Source organism: Rhyacophila brunnea, unplaced genomic scaffold, assembly GCF_057557595.1.
Source record: "Rhyacophila brunnea isolate RB1 unplaced genomic scaffold, BYU_Rbru_1.0 scaffold_18, whole genome shotgun sequence".
Taxonomy (NCBI): Eukaryota; Metazoa; Arthropoda; class Insecta; order Trichoptera; family Rhyacophilidae; genus Rhyacophila; species Rhyacophila brunnea.
In genome coordinates, this window is record NW_028232837.1 from 29603824 (window position 1) to 29622593 (window position 18770).

Genomic DNA, 18770 nt, shown 5'->3' on the forward strand with positions numbered 1-18770 from the left:
AAAAGAAAATGCACACCTGTGCCTCAGAAACCTCGACGTTAAATCAAATCTATTGGTCAATCAGAGACGGTAGCAATTGAAATAAGAGACAGAATACTGAGCTCTATGGTCTGTAAAAGATTCCAGTGCAGTTAAATCAGTTAGAATTTTAAGAACTGCACTATCTAAGTTATAAATGACAAAGAATCGTCAAAGAAAATATTGTTGAACAGTCTAGAAGTAGGCCATAAATAAGGTAGACGGAGTTGGGTTGTCGCGCTTGTCGCGGGTTGTCGCGCTTCGAATGATAATAGTGTTATCGATTCATAGCTCACTTTTGTACAAGTCGTTTGATTTGTTAATATATTATGAATTTTTATACATTCTAATTTCACATAAATATTGTTATTATTAATGTTGCCAAAGAAACTTTTGATGACTACATCATCATTTTACCTTATATTCGAGTCAATACACCAAACACATAAATAAGATAGATTTCTTTCCAATAAATTGTTATACAGTCTGATTTGTGGTTACATTTCGTAGATATAGCTTATAATATAATATTATAATATTATCAAAAAAATATTTCACCAATCACCTTCAAGGCTGTTATTTTACTACGTATGTATGTAGTATTAATTTTCTTTGTTGTTATTTTTTAGTGGAAAAACATGATTGAAACAGTTAAAAGAAATAACAACACAATAATTTAATGTTACCTTAGCATTCGAGTTGTGGCGTTTCTCACAATAATAGCCCCACAGAATATATTAATAAATGCACTACTACATTTTGACGCAGGGTTTTGAATGTGTGAGTGTCCTACGAAAATGAACCACGCATTATGGACGTGCAATAGTGTGTATTGCAACCTTCAATACACCAATATTAAATGAGTGTCAATGCATAACTGAGAGCAGTTGTCAGTATTCAACGTATAACATATTCTTGACACGTGTTTAAGTTTATCCTGTATTCTTCCACATTTGAGATTCGTTGCCGCGGCTGATCCAATCATTGTCAGTTTGTCAATGCTCAAAGGTGCCGCGCACGGCTGCCTCGTGTAACGTTAATTTTCTTGCGAGCTGGCTCGATTTTCGCGTAGCAATAGCCTGAGGCTACACGCTCAGCCAACACGCGGATATTGCTCAATTCTTTCGTTTGTTTGAGGAAATGATTTTATTATTATTATTGTTATGACATTAACAATGTTGTAAAAGAAAACCCATCTTGTTATGTTATAAATGTGCAAAAGTTACCATAACTAAAAATAATTAACAAAAAGAATTGTGTTGTTATATCTTTAAAAATTACAATAATACATATTCTGATTTCAATAAAAATATGTAAGCTATCATTTAATACAATGTTTATATTAAATGAATGATTAATTTTCATGATTTCCACAGACTCTAAGGACATAAGATTAATAAAATTAATAATATGTAGTATGTGCATAATTGGTATGGACCGTTGGTGTTGGAACAGATGCCTCCGTGGGACTTGAGTCGGTGCGAGGCGATATATGCGAGGCCCAGAACGGAGCTGCGGCCGCTCGAGAATGTCTGGTGAGTGTGCAAGTGAGCGAGACAGTAGTTTTTGTTGTCGGTGTTACGAGAGAACATCTGCATGCAACATTTCAATGTAGACACACATAAGGCTTTCATAAAACAATAATAATTGTACAAATTTAATGATAAACAAATAGAGAAAATAGATTTATTAAAATACATTGGTGTAAATTCAATTTAATAACACCGTTGTGTAAATGTGAATGTAAGAAAAAAATTTAGGCAATCATTATGATGTCAAATAATCATGTTTGATTCATTAAATCCATACTAAACATACTTGTATTATCATTGCTTTCGTGCTGGGACAACTATCATTTGTAATACTTTCTTTTTCAAGTAGAAGTATAAGATTTTTAGGAATATCTTTGAAATTTCATAATAACGTCTTTGATTAAACAATGGAAAAATTTGTTTTGCCTCTTTGACAGACGTACCCTGACTGTGTGTCTACACAATAATTCCACAGTGGAGAAAATGGTGCTATTAATTATTGCAATTAATAATATCACAATACATAATTCAATTTCTGAGTGAATAAAAAATCTAAATAGGTAGTTAGTTACCAATAGGTTAGGTACAAATAATTATCACTTTTATTTCTTGAATATTCTGAATAAATTTTTAATATTTCGCTTAATACAGCTTTTAAAAAGCCTCTATACATTTGATAACTAAACAAAATTGTGAAAAAAATATTAAGTTATTGTGTTCACGGAAATGTATTTTTATTTTATTTGCTGTGAAAAAATATCTCAAAATCCTGGGATGTTTTGCTTTTCACTGAAGATTCCACTTAATAATCCATTAATCGATAGTATGACTATATTATATTATATACATATGAATGTTCACTCGATTGTTTTTTGATCAAATGCTGAGAAAAACTCAATCCAAAAAAATTTAAATGTTTTAAATAAAACAATACATCTTAGATCTACATAATTAAGCCTATTTATGCAATTATAGGATAAGTTAGATTACCTCTAATAAATTTCTGACATCCCATTTTTCTCGGATCATGTTGTAGTGAGCTTCTCCGCCACGCACCCGGCTCGGTTCGGAATGGACAACTATTTTCTTGATTACAAATCCCATACCCTTGAAACCATCCTGTTCCTACAAAACAGAAAAAAAATATTTGCGAAGTTGTTACAATTTTCGTCGCACCGCCATATTGGACCTGGCTCAGTCATATGCTACATATGCCTCAGAACCATCTGAATGCTGAAGAAGAAAAAGAAGCTGGAAGATGTGCAAACAACAGGAATTCTTGTAAGCACAATAGTGTGGTCATTTGATCGACATCAGAAGCAAAAATTGAAGAGAACAATTTTTCTAACTAGAATTATTAGTCTTATGAGCTTTTAGTATTATGTACAACACTTGATGGTGATTCCACAATATTTTTTGTGATTGAATCGGTAGCCATAGAAAAACAATATTCTATAAGCTTGTACATTGAAAAATGGTGGTTATATTGACAATTCCGTGATAAACATGTGACACCTATTCATCTGAATATTGTTCATCTAACAATTCTAAATAATGATGATTCGTATCTTCGTATAACAATTGACAGGCTCTGTCCTTTCATAGACTACATTTACATTATAATATGAATGTTTTGATTTCGATAAAAATCGACCATGTTTCACCGTCCACAATGATCAATGGATGCATTAATTAAATTAAATAATACCATCCATCATATCAAATTCATATTGCAGGGTTTATCGTAAAAACATTTGCACACTTAACAATTTATAAAAAATGTGAATGTAAAGTGTGAATGATAAAATTGTATCGAGATGCGTACAGTTTTTGACAGATAAATGAATCTGCAATGTGTAATGATGTACAGCTAATTTAATCACTAGTCTTAGTAGCCTTCTTTTAGCTTTACTTTCATATAATTTCAAAAATATTTTTACCTGTCGGTCCTGCCATATCGTGTCATTGTAAATTTTGTGAACTCGATCGATGAGACTTATCTAAAAAAGAAAAAATATATATTTACCTAACTGTAGATAATATGTAGTCGAATGAGAATCTGTATGAATAATATTTATATGCACCACTATAAAAACAGATAAGATATGAATGATTTCATCTACCGAGCCTAAAATGTAAATTCTATTAATATGTAATTTTTGAGACTTTCACCGTTTTTTTTAATGTAATAGATTCTTGGGTTTCCACCGTATTTATTTCTTCCTTCTTTCCTCGACGTTTCAGGCTCGTTGCAGAGGCCATTATCAAGAGATATGCGTTATAGTGTAGACGTATGAATGCAAACGTCGCTCTAAGAATGCCAAAAGGAATCAGGGATATTTCTCATGATTGGTAAAGAGGCCATCGAAATCAATATAAACCCTGAAAATATTAGTAATGATGGGTTACGGTTTAAAATGTCATGGCTTCCGGCACTGTCAGCAAAATTCGGTACTTCTGGTTTTTGTCATCTAACGCGGTGGAACGGCATTCCGCCACCTTTTTTCACGGTATTTTTAACTTTTCAAACGTAATTAGATTAGACGAAACAGTGTTCGCGCTTACATAGTACAAGACAATTTTCCTGAATCATGTCATATGAAAAGACATGTCCTGAAAAACTATCGCGTTTGATATATGCATTGAATTCTATTACCATTTCTTCAAGTGCATGTGAATTTTCACAAATGAATCAAATTATTACCCCAGTAAGAGCTTCGTTGAAGACCAACACAGTTTCGGTACTTTTGTTCATCAAACTCATCGGACCACCTTTGACACTTTACGATCCTTCAAAATACGTTGATTGGTGGTTACTCAGTGGAAGACATTTGGCCATACTCTAACACTAAGAAAAGGAATCGAGACGATTTGCCAGACGAAAATTGGACTGAACTTTGGAAATCACCTCGGCCCCACACTAAGGGAGTGGGGGGCTGACAGGGCTCTAGCCCGGGGGATCGACCAGATAAGTAAGATAAACGCACATCACGAATTTGCTCTAATCGTAAAAAAGATCGCCTGCAATTTCCTTCAGGCGTATTAACATTTCAAAATGTGTGGTTGTGTAATTGCATTTTTTGGTTGTTTGTTGATATACTGAATACCTTTAATTTTACCTTGAACACCATTTGAAAAATGATACTATAGAATGTCACGCTGCCTTTAACCTTAGTGATAGGTAAAAGATCCTGGACTGGGGGCCCGCTTCAGGATGTGGGGGCCATGGAAATCCCTATATACTTTCATTCAAGTAAAATATGTTTTTACAATTTTATTTTTTACAACTTTAGCTGTTTATTTGTATTTGTTCGTTTGTTTAATTTTTTATGCTTTTCGTCGCATAGAAAAAGTTGCTTTAAATGATATTTGAATATAATTTTCTTTAGTAGGTAAGAAGTTTGGCAAGAAGTGAGTTCCGGCATCTTTTTTTGTTAAAAAAAGCCCCGACTCTGAGCAACGTTTGCTCTTAGCTTAATCGGATTCCTTTTGGCATTCTTAGAGCGACATTTGCATTCATACATCTACACTACACTTCATTATAACAATTATAACTCTTGATAATGGCCTCTACAACGAGCCCGAAACGTCGAGGAAAGAAGGAAGAAGTATACATGGTGGAAACCTAAGAATCTATTCCATTGAAATGATATTTATTGATTAGATTGGTTTAAATGTCATTACATCAGAAAATTATTAAGTGATAAAGTTACTATTTTTTGGTTAGTGAAAAATATATGACGAAACCAATAAAATTATTTTTTCAAATTGTATTCCTGTAAAGTTGCAGATTGTTGCTTATGCGTCAATTACATTGAGCTACTTTACGAGCTGTTTGTTGCATTAGCATAGATTTACTGGCATCAATAGTGTGTGTTTGAAACTATCGTGACAATAATTGTTTACACGTTGATACCAGATGAGGGTCTTCCACAGGAGACCACCGCAAAAGGGCTGACCGAGCCAGCAAGTTTCCCAGAACCCTCAGCCTGCCGCAGCCTACTTCAACTTCAGCCAAGCATATACTTGAACCATTTTTTTTTAAATATAATATTATGACCAACAATGGGATACTCGAACAAGACTTGACGCTGCTGGTTGCAGATCCGAAAAATGGCGCTGCGGAACATCCACCGAGACAGCGCCGCGATTAGAGAGAGGTCAGAAGGAGAGAAAACGCGCCTGCTCTGCCCAGCGAGTCTCTTTCCCCCCGGACCGTCACACTGAAAGGATCTCTCTATAGCCTTGCCATACACGCCGTACCCGTGCCCGCTATATTGTTTGTGCTTGTGTATTTTTCATTCAATAACCGTGCCGAAATATTCCTTTTCTACACGTGAAGTTTTCATTACACACCGCCGTGCTCGACATATTGGTTGTTATTCGCGCTCCCCCTTGAGCCAGCGACCAAGGAGAAGGAAAACCTAGTCGAGGTCACGTGCTCTGTGCCCTCGTGCCCGGTACCCTGCCTGAGCCTGCGTCTCAACCTGAGCCACATGCTCTGCGCCCTCTTGCCCAGTGCCCTGCTTGGGCCTGCGCTCCGAGCCTGCGCCCCAAGCCTGCGCTTCGATAGCCCTACTTATTTTGACTTACACGACTCTGTTTTTCTTCTCATTTCCTGTACAATAAATCCTGTGTCAATCGACCATGTGTTTTGTTACCACCCCACACCCGCTTCTTGGCCTTGACATTATCACGGTCTGCCATCTCCGTCTAAGCACGAAGTAGGCCAGTGATAACGTAAATTTCAATAGTAAGCGAGACGTGATGTTGTCATTTTATCAAATTTCAAATCAAATTCAAATCAAAATTCAAAATGAGAATAGTTCGTTTTTGCAGGCAGATTCGCCACTATCGTTCTACTGCACAGGTGCAGATCGAAAAAATCTCTACTGTCGCATTAAAATTCAGAGGCTTCCAAACTTTTTTGATTCATGCATGCAAGCTTGCAACTGCAGGATAATACATGTTTACCCATACATTTTCTCGTTATGGCAGCGATAATACTTACTGTCAACAGTAGATACATGCACGTGTCAACGGGGTATAATGACAAGACTTTTGAAATCTGTCTAAGTGATTTTTTACATCTGACAAATCAGTACTTATACAACACATAACTTCAAATTCAAATTACATTGTAAAGTCATTCTTTTTGCTGAGGAAGTAATAACCACTTATGGTTCTTGGTCTATGGTCTTTCAAAAGTCAAGAGAAAAAAACTGTAACCGACTTACCAAGTAATTAATAGTTGTTTTTGTATTGCTGGCACCCATTTCTTGGAAGAATCGATAATCTGCAACCAAAAGGAGCGGACACCTTGTCTTAGTAGGTGTGTATTCATACTGATCGATCTGCCTTTTCTTCCTGGACTTCAATGCCAGCAATTCCGGCCCACTTTCCTCATCGGGACCCTCAGTCGCTCTTTCTTTATATTTATCCTTTTCTGACTGTTCTTGTTCACTTTCCAAATCATCATCATCATCAGATTCCAGTTCTGCAAAGTATATAAAACATAATAATAATAATATGCTAAAAGACTCATGTTACTGTATACATTATTTGCACATTTTTCAATCCAATACTGTTCAACGGGTAAATAAAAATGCCGCTATTAGCAATTCCAAGTTTGATATTGTGGGGTTGCTGCCAAAAGTTGGTAAGTGAATAATTTAGGTATTTAGAGTTAACGGATTATGTGTCTACTGTCCGACATCAAGATCTCATTGATAACCGGAAGTCGCTGTAGTCGCATATAGAAGACTGCTCAGTGACATACATGTCATGGCGGCAACGTGTGTTTAAATAATGTATCGGCTCAATTTTTAGGTACGTCTTCTTTTTTTCTTCGTATAAACAAAAAGTTTACTAATAATAATTTTAATATTTTTCTTGATTGTTTTAGACATATTTTTATTATAAAAAGCATCAAATTATGTAAATTTATAGATCTGTACACCACGGAAGCGTAAAATGAAATGATAAATTTAGGGGCGTGTTAGTTCACAGTTTTAACATGTGGACAAGAAGTTCTTGTTCGACAGTATATATAAATATGTATGCTAGAAAAAAAATTCAAAGTCATCAAAGAAATTAGCTCTTCTATGTCCAAATTTTAAAGACAGCAAAACACTTCCATAATATTTCAAAATACATGAGAAATATTATAATCTATCGTACTGTTAAAATCTTGGGTTTCAAATTTTTCATTAAATTACCTGGGAGGCTATTTGATTGACAGATATATATTACACCCACAGTGGTACAGTGGCATAAACTAAACATGGATGCGTGATGTTGTATATCTATTATGATGCAGTAGCGAAGGGTGGACGTAGGCTGTTAAGACACAAATAGTGCACACTGAACTTTGTCAGTCAAATGTATTTGTTTTCATTGACCTAAGACTACAATGTGTAGAAAGTGTTAGTTAGTTTTTAAAATTCAATTAAACCCTGCCTAATTCAAGTAGATAATTCAATTCGTAGTAGATAATAGTCGAAAAATATTCATTTATCTATAAAATATCTAAAATTTTACCATTAAAGCATACGTAATTTTAAATATTTTATAGATAGAAGAATATTTTTTTTTGCTATGGTTTGGTTCGACAGGGCTTAATGAATTTAAAAAAAACTAATGAACACCGTAATATGTAATATGTTTTCTTAATTCAATGAAAACAAATAAGTATGACTAAAAAAGTCTGCACTACTTTTATCGGATCGCCCATAGCATACCTAAACTATTATGGTTTGGATAAGGCAGGGTTTAATTGAGTTTTAAAAACTAACCAGCACCATCTGCAAACTGTATTCTTATTTCAATGAAAACAAATAAAGTGTGACCGACACAGATTAGTGTAGGTACTGTCACCACCTCGGACTTCGGGTCTTATACCTGGAGTACCTTCTATGGGTGTAGAGTGGCCTGAACACGCCCTTTGCCTCGTAGTCAAATAAACTGCACCGAGCCGCACCCTTGATCACCCACAGGGACGTTTCTTTCCAGAAATAAGTCCCACGGCCCGTGTCTTTGAGACTGAGGACACGGTTCGTGGAAGACCAGGTGTGAATAAGTAAGAAAGCATGCGAGACGACGAATGAAATTGGGCTTCACCCCTTAAACAGTATAAAAAGTGACCAACTGTCGCTAACAATAATGTATGAAACATGTCAGTAGAATGTGTAGACAAAACGCCAATAAATTGCAATACCATGTATAAAGAATGAATGGGAAAAATAACTTGTATTGTAATTGAGAGAGAGGAATGTTAGATAGTGCAAGGAGAAGAAAAAGAGTTGTTAGAAAATAATATGTTGAATGGCAACAATGCCATAATTTGACCGTTGGAGATATTGCAACGTCGCCTTGAAAAAAACCGTTGAAAGCGGATTTCAAGATGGCGTCAGTGTCGGAAAACAGTCAAGCAATGAACTCACGAAATTTTGTCCTCCGTAAAACAAATTATAAAACAATGTAATAATTATATAAAATCCACGTAAATATACCCTGCCGTTATAAAACTAATTCCGGTGCGTTATTTTGCCCAGCCCAAATCCTAAAAAAAAACCATACTAAAGATAAAAAGTGACAGTTTACCAGTTACTAACTAAAAATTGTGATGCCAGGGTTCGAATTGAACTTTGTCTGAGCTAGACCGGAACCCTGGATTTATCAGTACATTACCCCTCATCACTGTTATAATGATAACCAAAACAATTTTTCAGCTTTTTTTCTTCTGAGTATGCCAACAATGCAATCCCTGTCCACACGAAGAGTGATTGCTCTTTTAAAGCATTTCCTTTTACTTCTTCGTGAGTTCATTTACAATCCGTCTATACTGGCAAGTATTAATTTTCACGTTCCCACCAATATCACTCGTAACTCTGTCTTCATGATACCCCATCGCGGGATGGATGTGATGTTTCATGATGCTGTGTATTGTGCGATTAACTCATTTCATGGTACCGTAAAGATTGCTTTTTTATACTACATTGTGTTTGTGGACATGATAAATTGGTTACATTTATAATTGTATTTATTATTTTACTTTAATATTACATATGATATTTATATTCTTCTTTTTTGTTATGAATTCGTTATTAGCAATAATCAAGTATTTTTTCATCCATTTCATGACTGTTTATAATTTTGTACATAATTTTTTATTTGGCTAATAGCTGTTTTGGCAAAATACTTTTTTTCTAAATAAATATCTAATAAAAGCAAGGTTCACCTTCTCCTTCTTTGACATAGCCACATGTCCTCGGCGCAATTCCCTCATCAGTTTGTCCTTCCCAAGTTAATTTGATGTCGGACGCTTTGTAAGCAATCATTGATTTGTTGTTGAGATCAGGAATGTGACGCCAAGAGGGCTATTGAAAAAAGTAGTTATGAAAAATAAATATTTTGTACAAAGAATTTTTTTGAAAGGCAGATTTTTGTCAGAACTTAGTAGAGTCCGTATTATTTATGCTGGCGTTCACGTCACGTCGCACGCAGACAGAAAGCATTGTATCATCGCATTCGACTGTTGCAGTTTTTAATGGGAGGGAACGAGAGGGAATGCAGTGTTAAGATGCTGAGGCGGGGGGAAACCGCACGCCAGCATAAAGAATACGGACTCTACTTATTTTATAAATATTTTTGTCATTAAAATATAGTTTAATAGGTTCTTTGGCAGATGACATAACAATTTATGAAAAATTCATAGTTTAAACATATTATTTCTACTAATTTAAAAATGACGATTTTTTCTAGAAAATATAAATGAATATAACTTGAAATCCTTTGTATTTATATCAATTCAAGCTTTAGCAAGATTATGATCTGATTGCAAGTGAAAAAAAAAACGATGAAGTAAAGTAAGTACACAAAAATCACTTGTGCGTTTATGAGTTTCAACAGTATAATTGCATGTGCAGGATACTAGAGAGCAAAAGGTTTAAGTGAATGTGCGGTGGCTTGAAAGAACTAGAATCCCCTCCTCTCGCATTTCAGTACTAATTCCCCTCACCTTGAAAGCATTTGACGTTTCTTATAAGTGCGCGGTATCAGTCATTTAGACGTGTTAATAATGGCAAAAGTTTTGAAAAGTGACAGCAGGAAGATTATAAGTCATCTTATCTCCTACTGTGAAGAAGAACAAAGACAAAATAAGCTCATTCGGCCCTTCAACAACCTTAGGTATCGAAAGAGTTGCCGCGATGCGAGGTACAAAACACACTTGAAATTTTAATGTTGCCATATAAAATTTATCCTAAGTTATTGGAAAAAAATGTCTATCATTGTATTTGAAATTTGCGAAAATATATACTTATTTAAGGAAGTGGGAAAGAGTATCTTCCAATCCTGGCAATACTCTCACGATATATCGAAATCGAAAATAATACAAGCGCCGCTGCCAAGCCAAATTTTCAATACATCTGCCAATCCTTCTCTATGAATTAATCGACATCTTATATTATATTGGGTAAATTTCTAACCTATATAACCATCTATTTTCCCTGGATAATAAGGTATAAAATACCATAAATCTCACTTAAGGTGATACATCCAATGACATTATTAATGGACGACGCACTCAGTACAGTAGCTAGCAAGTAAATTCACTCATAGCGACATTCGCACGTGCATAGGTAGACGTCACGCAATATCCAATATGCGATATCACGCATCGGGAATTTATAGCAATATCACCTTTATTGTAATGGCGTTAGAACAGTGTTCCTAGTATCAATGTTCGTTTGAGCGAACCGTTCGAACCGAACCATTCGGCAGACCCAACAAAAAGCATCGGGAATTTATAGCAATATCACCTTTATTGTAATGGCGTTAGAACAGATTATGCCATTCGGCAGACACGACAAAAAAGTGAGTGTCATTTTTTTTTCCAGATGCTTCGTCCATATTAATGTCATTGGATACATCAGTGAAACGGCAAATAATTTTCAACTATAGGCGCGACGAAATTTTGGACTCGCTCGCATTCTGAGAGAGAACGTCGAGCTGGAAACACGTCACTTTGTTTCGTGATGGCGACGGGCGTATTAATTCTTAAATCGTGTAAAGATGACTAAAAACGTTACCCATTTACTTTAAAAAGAAAACATGTCAATGAATATATTATTGTTACTAATAGAACAATAAACAGAACATAAAATGGACGTATGTTGGATTTATATGACAAATTATATTTCGTTTGGCATGCGTCATTTGCACCCGCGACCCACAATCCGCGCATCGCCTAGCCACGATCTTTTTAGACCGTGCATCAACTGAGGTACAACCTTAAGAAACTATTGCGAAGTAAACAAAAGCGGAAGAGAAAGATTTGAGCTGTCTTTGTTATAGTCATGTTTACAGTCGGTCAATACCTCAATGTGATAAGTCTCTTCAGGTAAATGTATCGATGCCGTCATCACTCCGTCCTCTAAGTGAACACGAACATCAGATGTTGTCTCACCAAACACGCGGCCCGTGTAGAAATTGTCACGATCTAAATAGTTAATTAACATGATAAATCTCAATTTGACCAGAAGCGGATTTACTGCCTGCTGCTCAGGAATAGAGTTTCGCTTTTTTATTTATAAAAATTATAAAAAAAAATATATGAACATAGTATATATTTCATTTTCTCTAAATCATTGTTAAAAAAATCCACGAACATTTCTACATAGCACGGATAATAGTTTTATTATCCTCAGACATTCCCAAATTTTTCCAATAGAAAAATGTCAAATTACAAAAAAATGCAGCTTTTTTTGCAATGTTTTAATTTTTAACTTATTAGATTTCAAAACGGTCAAATCCACTTCAGATTTTCTCTCTAAGACAAAGCACATCAACACCCATATTGTAGGAGTATTCTTAGTTTAGTCATTCAGTCAACTATTGGATGCTAATTTTACCCAGTTAGAGAATTTCGAACCTGTGACCTGTGATCAGAAGCGTGTTAACCTCTTGTGTGTAATGGATGGAAAATTATACGAAATTCATATAAATATTTAAAATTCGACACAAATATAGTAAATGACAGATTGATTGTGTGCATAAAAATATTCTGCTTTTATTTATTTTGAGTATTTACACAAATCTATCACAATTCAGTTCCTCCAAATTGAGATGGCCTGGCTGTGTGATATGATCTGATATATCTGATGTGCTATGTGAATAGACACCATCACATAGCACATCAAGGTTGTAACATTCTAATTATTGAACATACATAATTCTGAAAGCACTTCTGAGAAAATATATTATAACCAATGGAAAAAATCATTTTTGAAAAAAGTAAGACACCCAGCAGCAGCCCGATCCCTGAATGAAGCATAATGAAACCCGTTGCCAAACCGCTTTGACTGAAGCACGTAAAATTTTCAGTTTTAAAGTAAATATTGTGTATTCAGAGCTTCGAATGGCATCGAGCCATAAACAAAAATTGTCGATTTCATAGAAATTAAATAACATTTTATCCATTTGGGTAATGACTTCATATTTAATCAGTACTTACCCGTTAACGTTGCATTATTAAACCATTCATTGTTGAAGTACATAGCTAATTAATCTTCAAATAAGCTAGTTACGTATCCAATATTACAATATGGCTTTTCCGTTGTACACCCGATCCTCTTTTTGCACGGCGTTTTTTTGCACGGTTTAAAAAGTACCGATTGTTTTTTATTTACACTGATTTTTTTGCTTTAACACGGTTTAAAAAACTAAAAAGAATAAAAATAAGTATGTATGTACATATTTATCAAAAAATTGCGTTGCAATGGACCGTACCACACTGCACGCCACTGGTGCATATATAGGTTGTCACTGGATGCCGCCCAGAAATATGTAGGGGAGACCAGGGACAATAGAAACAAGGGACGATAGAAACAGCGGCTATAGCAGGCGATTTACATGTCCGAATCACGTGAGAGTTTGCCAAACTAAGTGTCATTGGGAGCTTCTGCCGCTTAGTAGTCGTCCGTCGAGCGTAGTCCAGAGCAGACCTGTATACCTCGCAAAAACGTTATTCCCACCATTAAAGTAATATTTTGCATTTATCGAAAAAGTGTGACTGAAGAAAACATTAGTCAGATGATTTCAATTATATTAATATATTTATTTGTCTATTAACTTTCGGTGGAATAGCTTAAATTATTGCAATTGATCGTTGTTTACAAAATAATTAATGGTTTTTAAAAAAAAATGGTGCGGGGACAATAGAAACAATCTAAGGTGGGGACGTTAGAAACATATTTCTACTGTTAGTCCAGTGCATCGATCGTCATGGTTGGTCACATGAGGCATGCACTCAACAAAAATTTAACTATACGTCATATCACAATAATTGCTTATCAGAATCAATTTTTACTACTACTTATATTTTATTATTACGTTTTAGTCTCGTTACTATTACTTACCAACTACCTACTTACTTTAATATTACTTGTTGTGTTGTTACAATATTTAAAAAAAAATTCATGTCACTTTAATTTACAATAAAACATAATTAAATAAATTTGTTTTCTTATTATTAGCACTAAAGACGACATAGAATCTAAGTACTGTTTCAATTGTCCCAGGCACGGGGACAATTGAAACACGTTCACAATCATCACTGGTTTTGTAATATCTCTTTGATGCATGGTTGTAGACCATATATAAAAATAAACACAGAAACTAGAATAGATATGACATCAATATCTTACTTAAAATTATTGAATTTTGAAATATGTACGGAGAAAAAAATTCTAAAACCTAAAGTGTTTCAATTATCTCCGGTCTCCCCTTCATACGTACATACATGACGCCACTAGTCAGTCACTTCGGGTTCGATACGAGAGACGCGCCCGGTGCTTTGGCGTCAGTGTCATTAAATATTTCAAGCAATCATTTTTCTTTTGATTTCATTTGAAGTGATTTTTCACCAGTGAAAAACAGCAGTAAACGGGCACGTTTATTGTTAAGTAGTGACACTGAATGAATATATTTCTCTATGCTAAATTTAATTTAAATCGAAAACTATGTATTTTTATGTGTAATTAATAAATAAATTCGATTTATTTTTGAGTTCAAGAATTTCGTATTTAGAGTTGATTTTAAATAATGGAACCTATCTACCATTTTTGAATGGGCACCTTATCTTTTTTTACACGGTTTTGTTTTGCACGGTAGTCTTTGGTACGTATCCCTCGTGCAAAAGGAGGATAGCGTGTATTTTGCAAACAAACATCTTGTTTTACTGTATTACAAAATCACAATAAATACTTCAATTTAAAGGATTTAAACACAAATTAACACTTTCAACGGTAATAGTTATGTAAAAGACAAAACACAATAGATGTACATACAGCTTTCTACGATATTACGTTGATATTAGATATCTGACGTTTTCCGTCAGCACCTCTAGCGGCAAAGCATATGTAGTTCAATACCATCTGTAGTCGGCAGTGGCGGTTGACTTTTCGCATACCTACTTCCGTAGAAATAGGCTTGTGCAACCGGTCATAGTGCTTCATTCAGAAATTGCCCTGTAGGAATCGAACCTGTGTAGCACGAACATATACCTTTATAGTTATTTTGGTTAAACTATCTTTTATAAATTGCATGGCTGGGATAATGACTAGCAACCATTTCTAGTGGAATTCTTAATAGATACCAACCTAATGGGATGGATCCTATTCAATTCACCATTTCGGAGTACGATCTTACCTAAATGTATTGTAGTTTCCTGCCCATCGCCATCGACCGCATAAGCCTTAAAGTTGGAATGTAGAACACCATGATGAGGATGGAGTATTAGCCTGAAATCTCTTCCTAGAGTCCTAAATTTAACCTCTTTTATTGTGTTATATGGATGCTTAGAAGGTGTGGCTCCTCGTTTGACAACGTGGTGATTCAGATTTGACGCGTGTAGTGTCTCATAGTATTTCAAGTTTTTGTGTATAGAGCCTAGAAGTTGTGAGAATCGCCGTTATTTGATTGATAAAGCAGTATTTAAAATGTAATGAAAACAATTCATTACTCCCATTTCATTGAACTTACCTCTTGTAGGGATATAAAGTACAAATAAACTAAATACGATAATGTTTAATGCCAACATTTTGCGATGTTTAGATTATCTGCAGTATTTACGGTAACATTTTTTTTTTAAGTTTTCTAAAAGAGAAACAAATCGATATGACAGCTAACAGCTTTGCGATCATAGATAATATAGCATTACGTATATTATCTATGATCTAATGATTGTACAAGGGTCGCACATAATCAAAATTCACACCAAAAAAAATAACTTTAACATTTTTTGGAAAAGTCTAGGTATGTTTTGGAAAGTTGTTTTCACATATCGTCGTCATACAAGAGAAAGTGACCAAGTGCATTTTTTACGAAATTGGTTTTATTGACTATTTGACATCTTACTAACATAATGGTTGTCTGGAAAAAATGACCAACTGAATTTCAGCCTGGAAACATAATTATTATCTCGAATTTATCAAAATGACTATCTGCATTAAGGCACTTTTTTGCCAAGCAAAATTGACTATTAGACACATGGTCATTTCTTTTTGAATGTGACAGTTTTCCTTGTAGTAGTTATTCTGTAGTAGTGAATTTAGTCATCTATTTCTTACGAAACGTTTGACGTAGGTAGGTATCAATTTTCTCTCATTGTAAAGTGATAGAATTCGTTCAAAAAATGATCTGTAGAAGTAAATTAATGGCGGAAATGTGTCAAAACCAATTCAGAGATGAGTTGGAATCTATTTGTTTATCCATTGTATAAACATAAACATTTTTAGAGCAGCTCAATCCCAACGAAATAAAAATAAAAATAGTGATACCATATGCAGTGAATGAGTTAAGAACCAAATTTAATGCCGGCTGCCGCCTATTTGACGCTTGCATTCTGACGGTGCTGCTTTAGCGAATCATGGCACCTTACGAATGCTCAGAGCAACCGTATACTGAACTTAGAAAACAGATGTTTGCGACAGATACTGGGTGTGCAGTGGTATGACTTTATGAGCAACGAGGAGATAAAAGATCGCACTAAGTAGCCTCTCATCACGCTGAGAGTGAAGAGGCAACGGTGGACCAGAATTCCAAGGCGTCATTGAAGGCCGCTAAATACTATCTATAAAGTGTATACGACAGAGCTACGAGATGCTGGTTTGACCTGGAACAATGCAAGAAGACTGGCGAGCGACAGGGATATTTGGAGGCGCTTGGTGTCCATATGCTCTAACTAAAGGGCTGATATGGTCGAAGAAGATCTTAAATTACTTGCTCCCAAAATAATGAACAATCGATATGAGCATGTCCGACCAGGACACATTCTCCATAAAATATTCTTATAACGACGACGTTCAAACCCTGTCAGTGTTTGGGCGAGGTCGGCCACAACTTGTTCCCCCATTAAAATACTTATTCAAAGAAGAACTCAATATATCCAGGCTAAGAAAGAGAGATTTTGTAAAGCTGTGTGATACTGGAGCAATTCCTCGTGATTATCATGGATGGTACAGATACCTTATTGAAAATAACATGCCAGACAGGGCACCAGAACCAAACATGGATTCTCAATCTGAAGCAGAGTATTTTTTAACATTAATTTATTTTAATGTACTTACTTATATTTTTGTGACTTTTGTACTTTTTCATGTAAAGCAACTGGGTACCTATATTTTCCATAGAAAAATAAAAAAAATGTAAATATTCTATTTTCGCCATTCTATTCAGAATACACTTAAAATAAAGTAAATTTAAAGAAAAATACCTATACTTCACTTTTGTTTTACCTGTAGGTATTCCAAGAATGAAAATTGACTATCTGCAATTTTTCCATTAATTCATGGGTGGTAAAACTGACCAACTTCATTTCGTATTTTTGAAAGCTAGGGACTTCAAAGTCAAATTCGAATAATGAAAGAAGTTTTACCTACCAATAAAACTCTTATTATTCATGTTGATTATGAAGTCCAGATAACTTCTACCTGGTTCCTTGAGCCATATCATAATGAAGACAAAGGGGTCCCAAACTCCCTACATAAAAAATGGACGCGCGGGTATGACCAGTAAATAAAAAGGGAGGAATGACCAACGACAAGAAAAAGGAAATTAAATTAGTAGAATAACACCTCACGCGAAGAAGGAAGAGCAAACCCTATCTCAAGGACTTAAAAGTCAACATGAATAATAAGATTTTTATTGGTAGGTAAAACTCCTTTCATTATTCGAATTTAACTTTGAAGTCCTTGAGATATCTGTTTGTTATCACCTGGTGTTGAGTATGCCAAATTCCTGTATGTGACAATGATTCATTGACGAGGTATAGACCATCGTGACGTTCAATGTATAGGGTTGAATAGAGAAGTTAATTGATTCTTTTCCCGTTCTGATGGTGGTGTATCCATCGTTCTCTGGTAGTTGTCGTGAAATGTCGACTCACGACTACGCCAGTAACCTCTCTTTAAGATATTATCATCTATTGGGTATATTTACAGTTTAAGGAAGCCACCACTGAGCGGACACTGCCTGGTGGTTCTTGTACCCCTGTTTCCAACAGTACTGACCTTATCCAATTCCCGGCTGGTTTTGGTGGTCCTCTTGAAGATATAAATAATTCCAAAATATCCCCACCTTCCTCTCTCCTTGGGTTTGACATGCAGACGAGTTTCCGTAACCTGAATACTGGGTCGATGTTCTGACACGTGGAAGCGCTTAGCTTCCATTCCGATTGACGATGCTTGGCGGTATCTGTCTTTGCGCCAAACATTGGCCATACAATTATGTGGTCACCTTTATCCACTAATCCATTTTCTACTATTACTGAGTAGTGTGAGGTCAGGAACCCTTCGTCCCGATGCGAGAAGCAGCCGAGTAGCTGTCCTGCGAGACGTTTCGTTTATGTTTTACTCCACCGGTGTTGTTTTCCTAAGATGATCTGGGTACCACTCGTACTATATCCCAAACCGGCGGTTTGACGGGTTTGGTTTTATGTACCGAAATTGCCTTTAACATATTGTGTTGTACTACCACGTTGCTGCTGATATCTCCAATGATAATCGGTTTACAAAATGTGGCTATGGCTGACTTATGCACGACATTGTACGACAAACCCTCCGTGTTGTGCAAGTAGCCTAGGTATCTGGCCAATTCTATTAGTTGAAGGCTATTATGATCCATTAGGTTCGTGTTAGACCATGTCATTGTCTTCCACAT

General features: G+C 35.3%; 1 protein-coding gene across 3 annotated transcripts in view; it reads right to left on the reverse strand.

Moving 5' to 3' along the window:
• Tace (ADAM 17-like protease Tace) overlaps nucleotides 1-15754 on the reverse strand; it is a 32275-nt gene extending 16521 nt beyond the window's left edge. For 2 of the 3 annotated variants that reach the window (XR_015070428.1, XM_085945035.1), the window contains exons 1-8: nucleotides 15594-15754; nucleotides 15261-15500; nucleotides 11930-12051; nucleotides 9790-9928; nucleotides 6788-7047; nucleotides 3491-3550; nucleotides 2541-2675; nucleotides 1457-1610 (exon numbers count right to left, since the gene is read on the reverse strand). Coding sequence is in view for 2 of the 3 variants with exons in the window: in XM_085945035.1 (XP_085801161.1) it covers nucleotides 1457-1610; nucleotides 2541-2675; nucleotides 3491-3550; nucleotides 6788-7047; nucleotides 9790-9928; nucleotides 11930-12051; nucleotides 15261-15500; nucleotides 15594-15651 (1168 nt within the window). In the remaining variant the exon portion in view is untranslated. The remainder of the gene's footprint in view (nucleotides 1-1456; nucleotides 1611-2540; nucleotides 2676-3490; nucleotides 3551-6787; nucleotides 7048-9789; nucleotides 9929-11929; nucleotides 12052-15260; nucleotides 15501-15593) is intronic. The other variant, XM_085945036.1, reaches the window with a different exon arrangement.
• Nucleotides 15755-18770: the final 3016 nt, after the last annotated feature.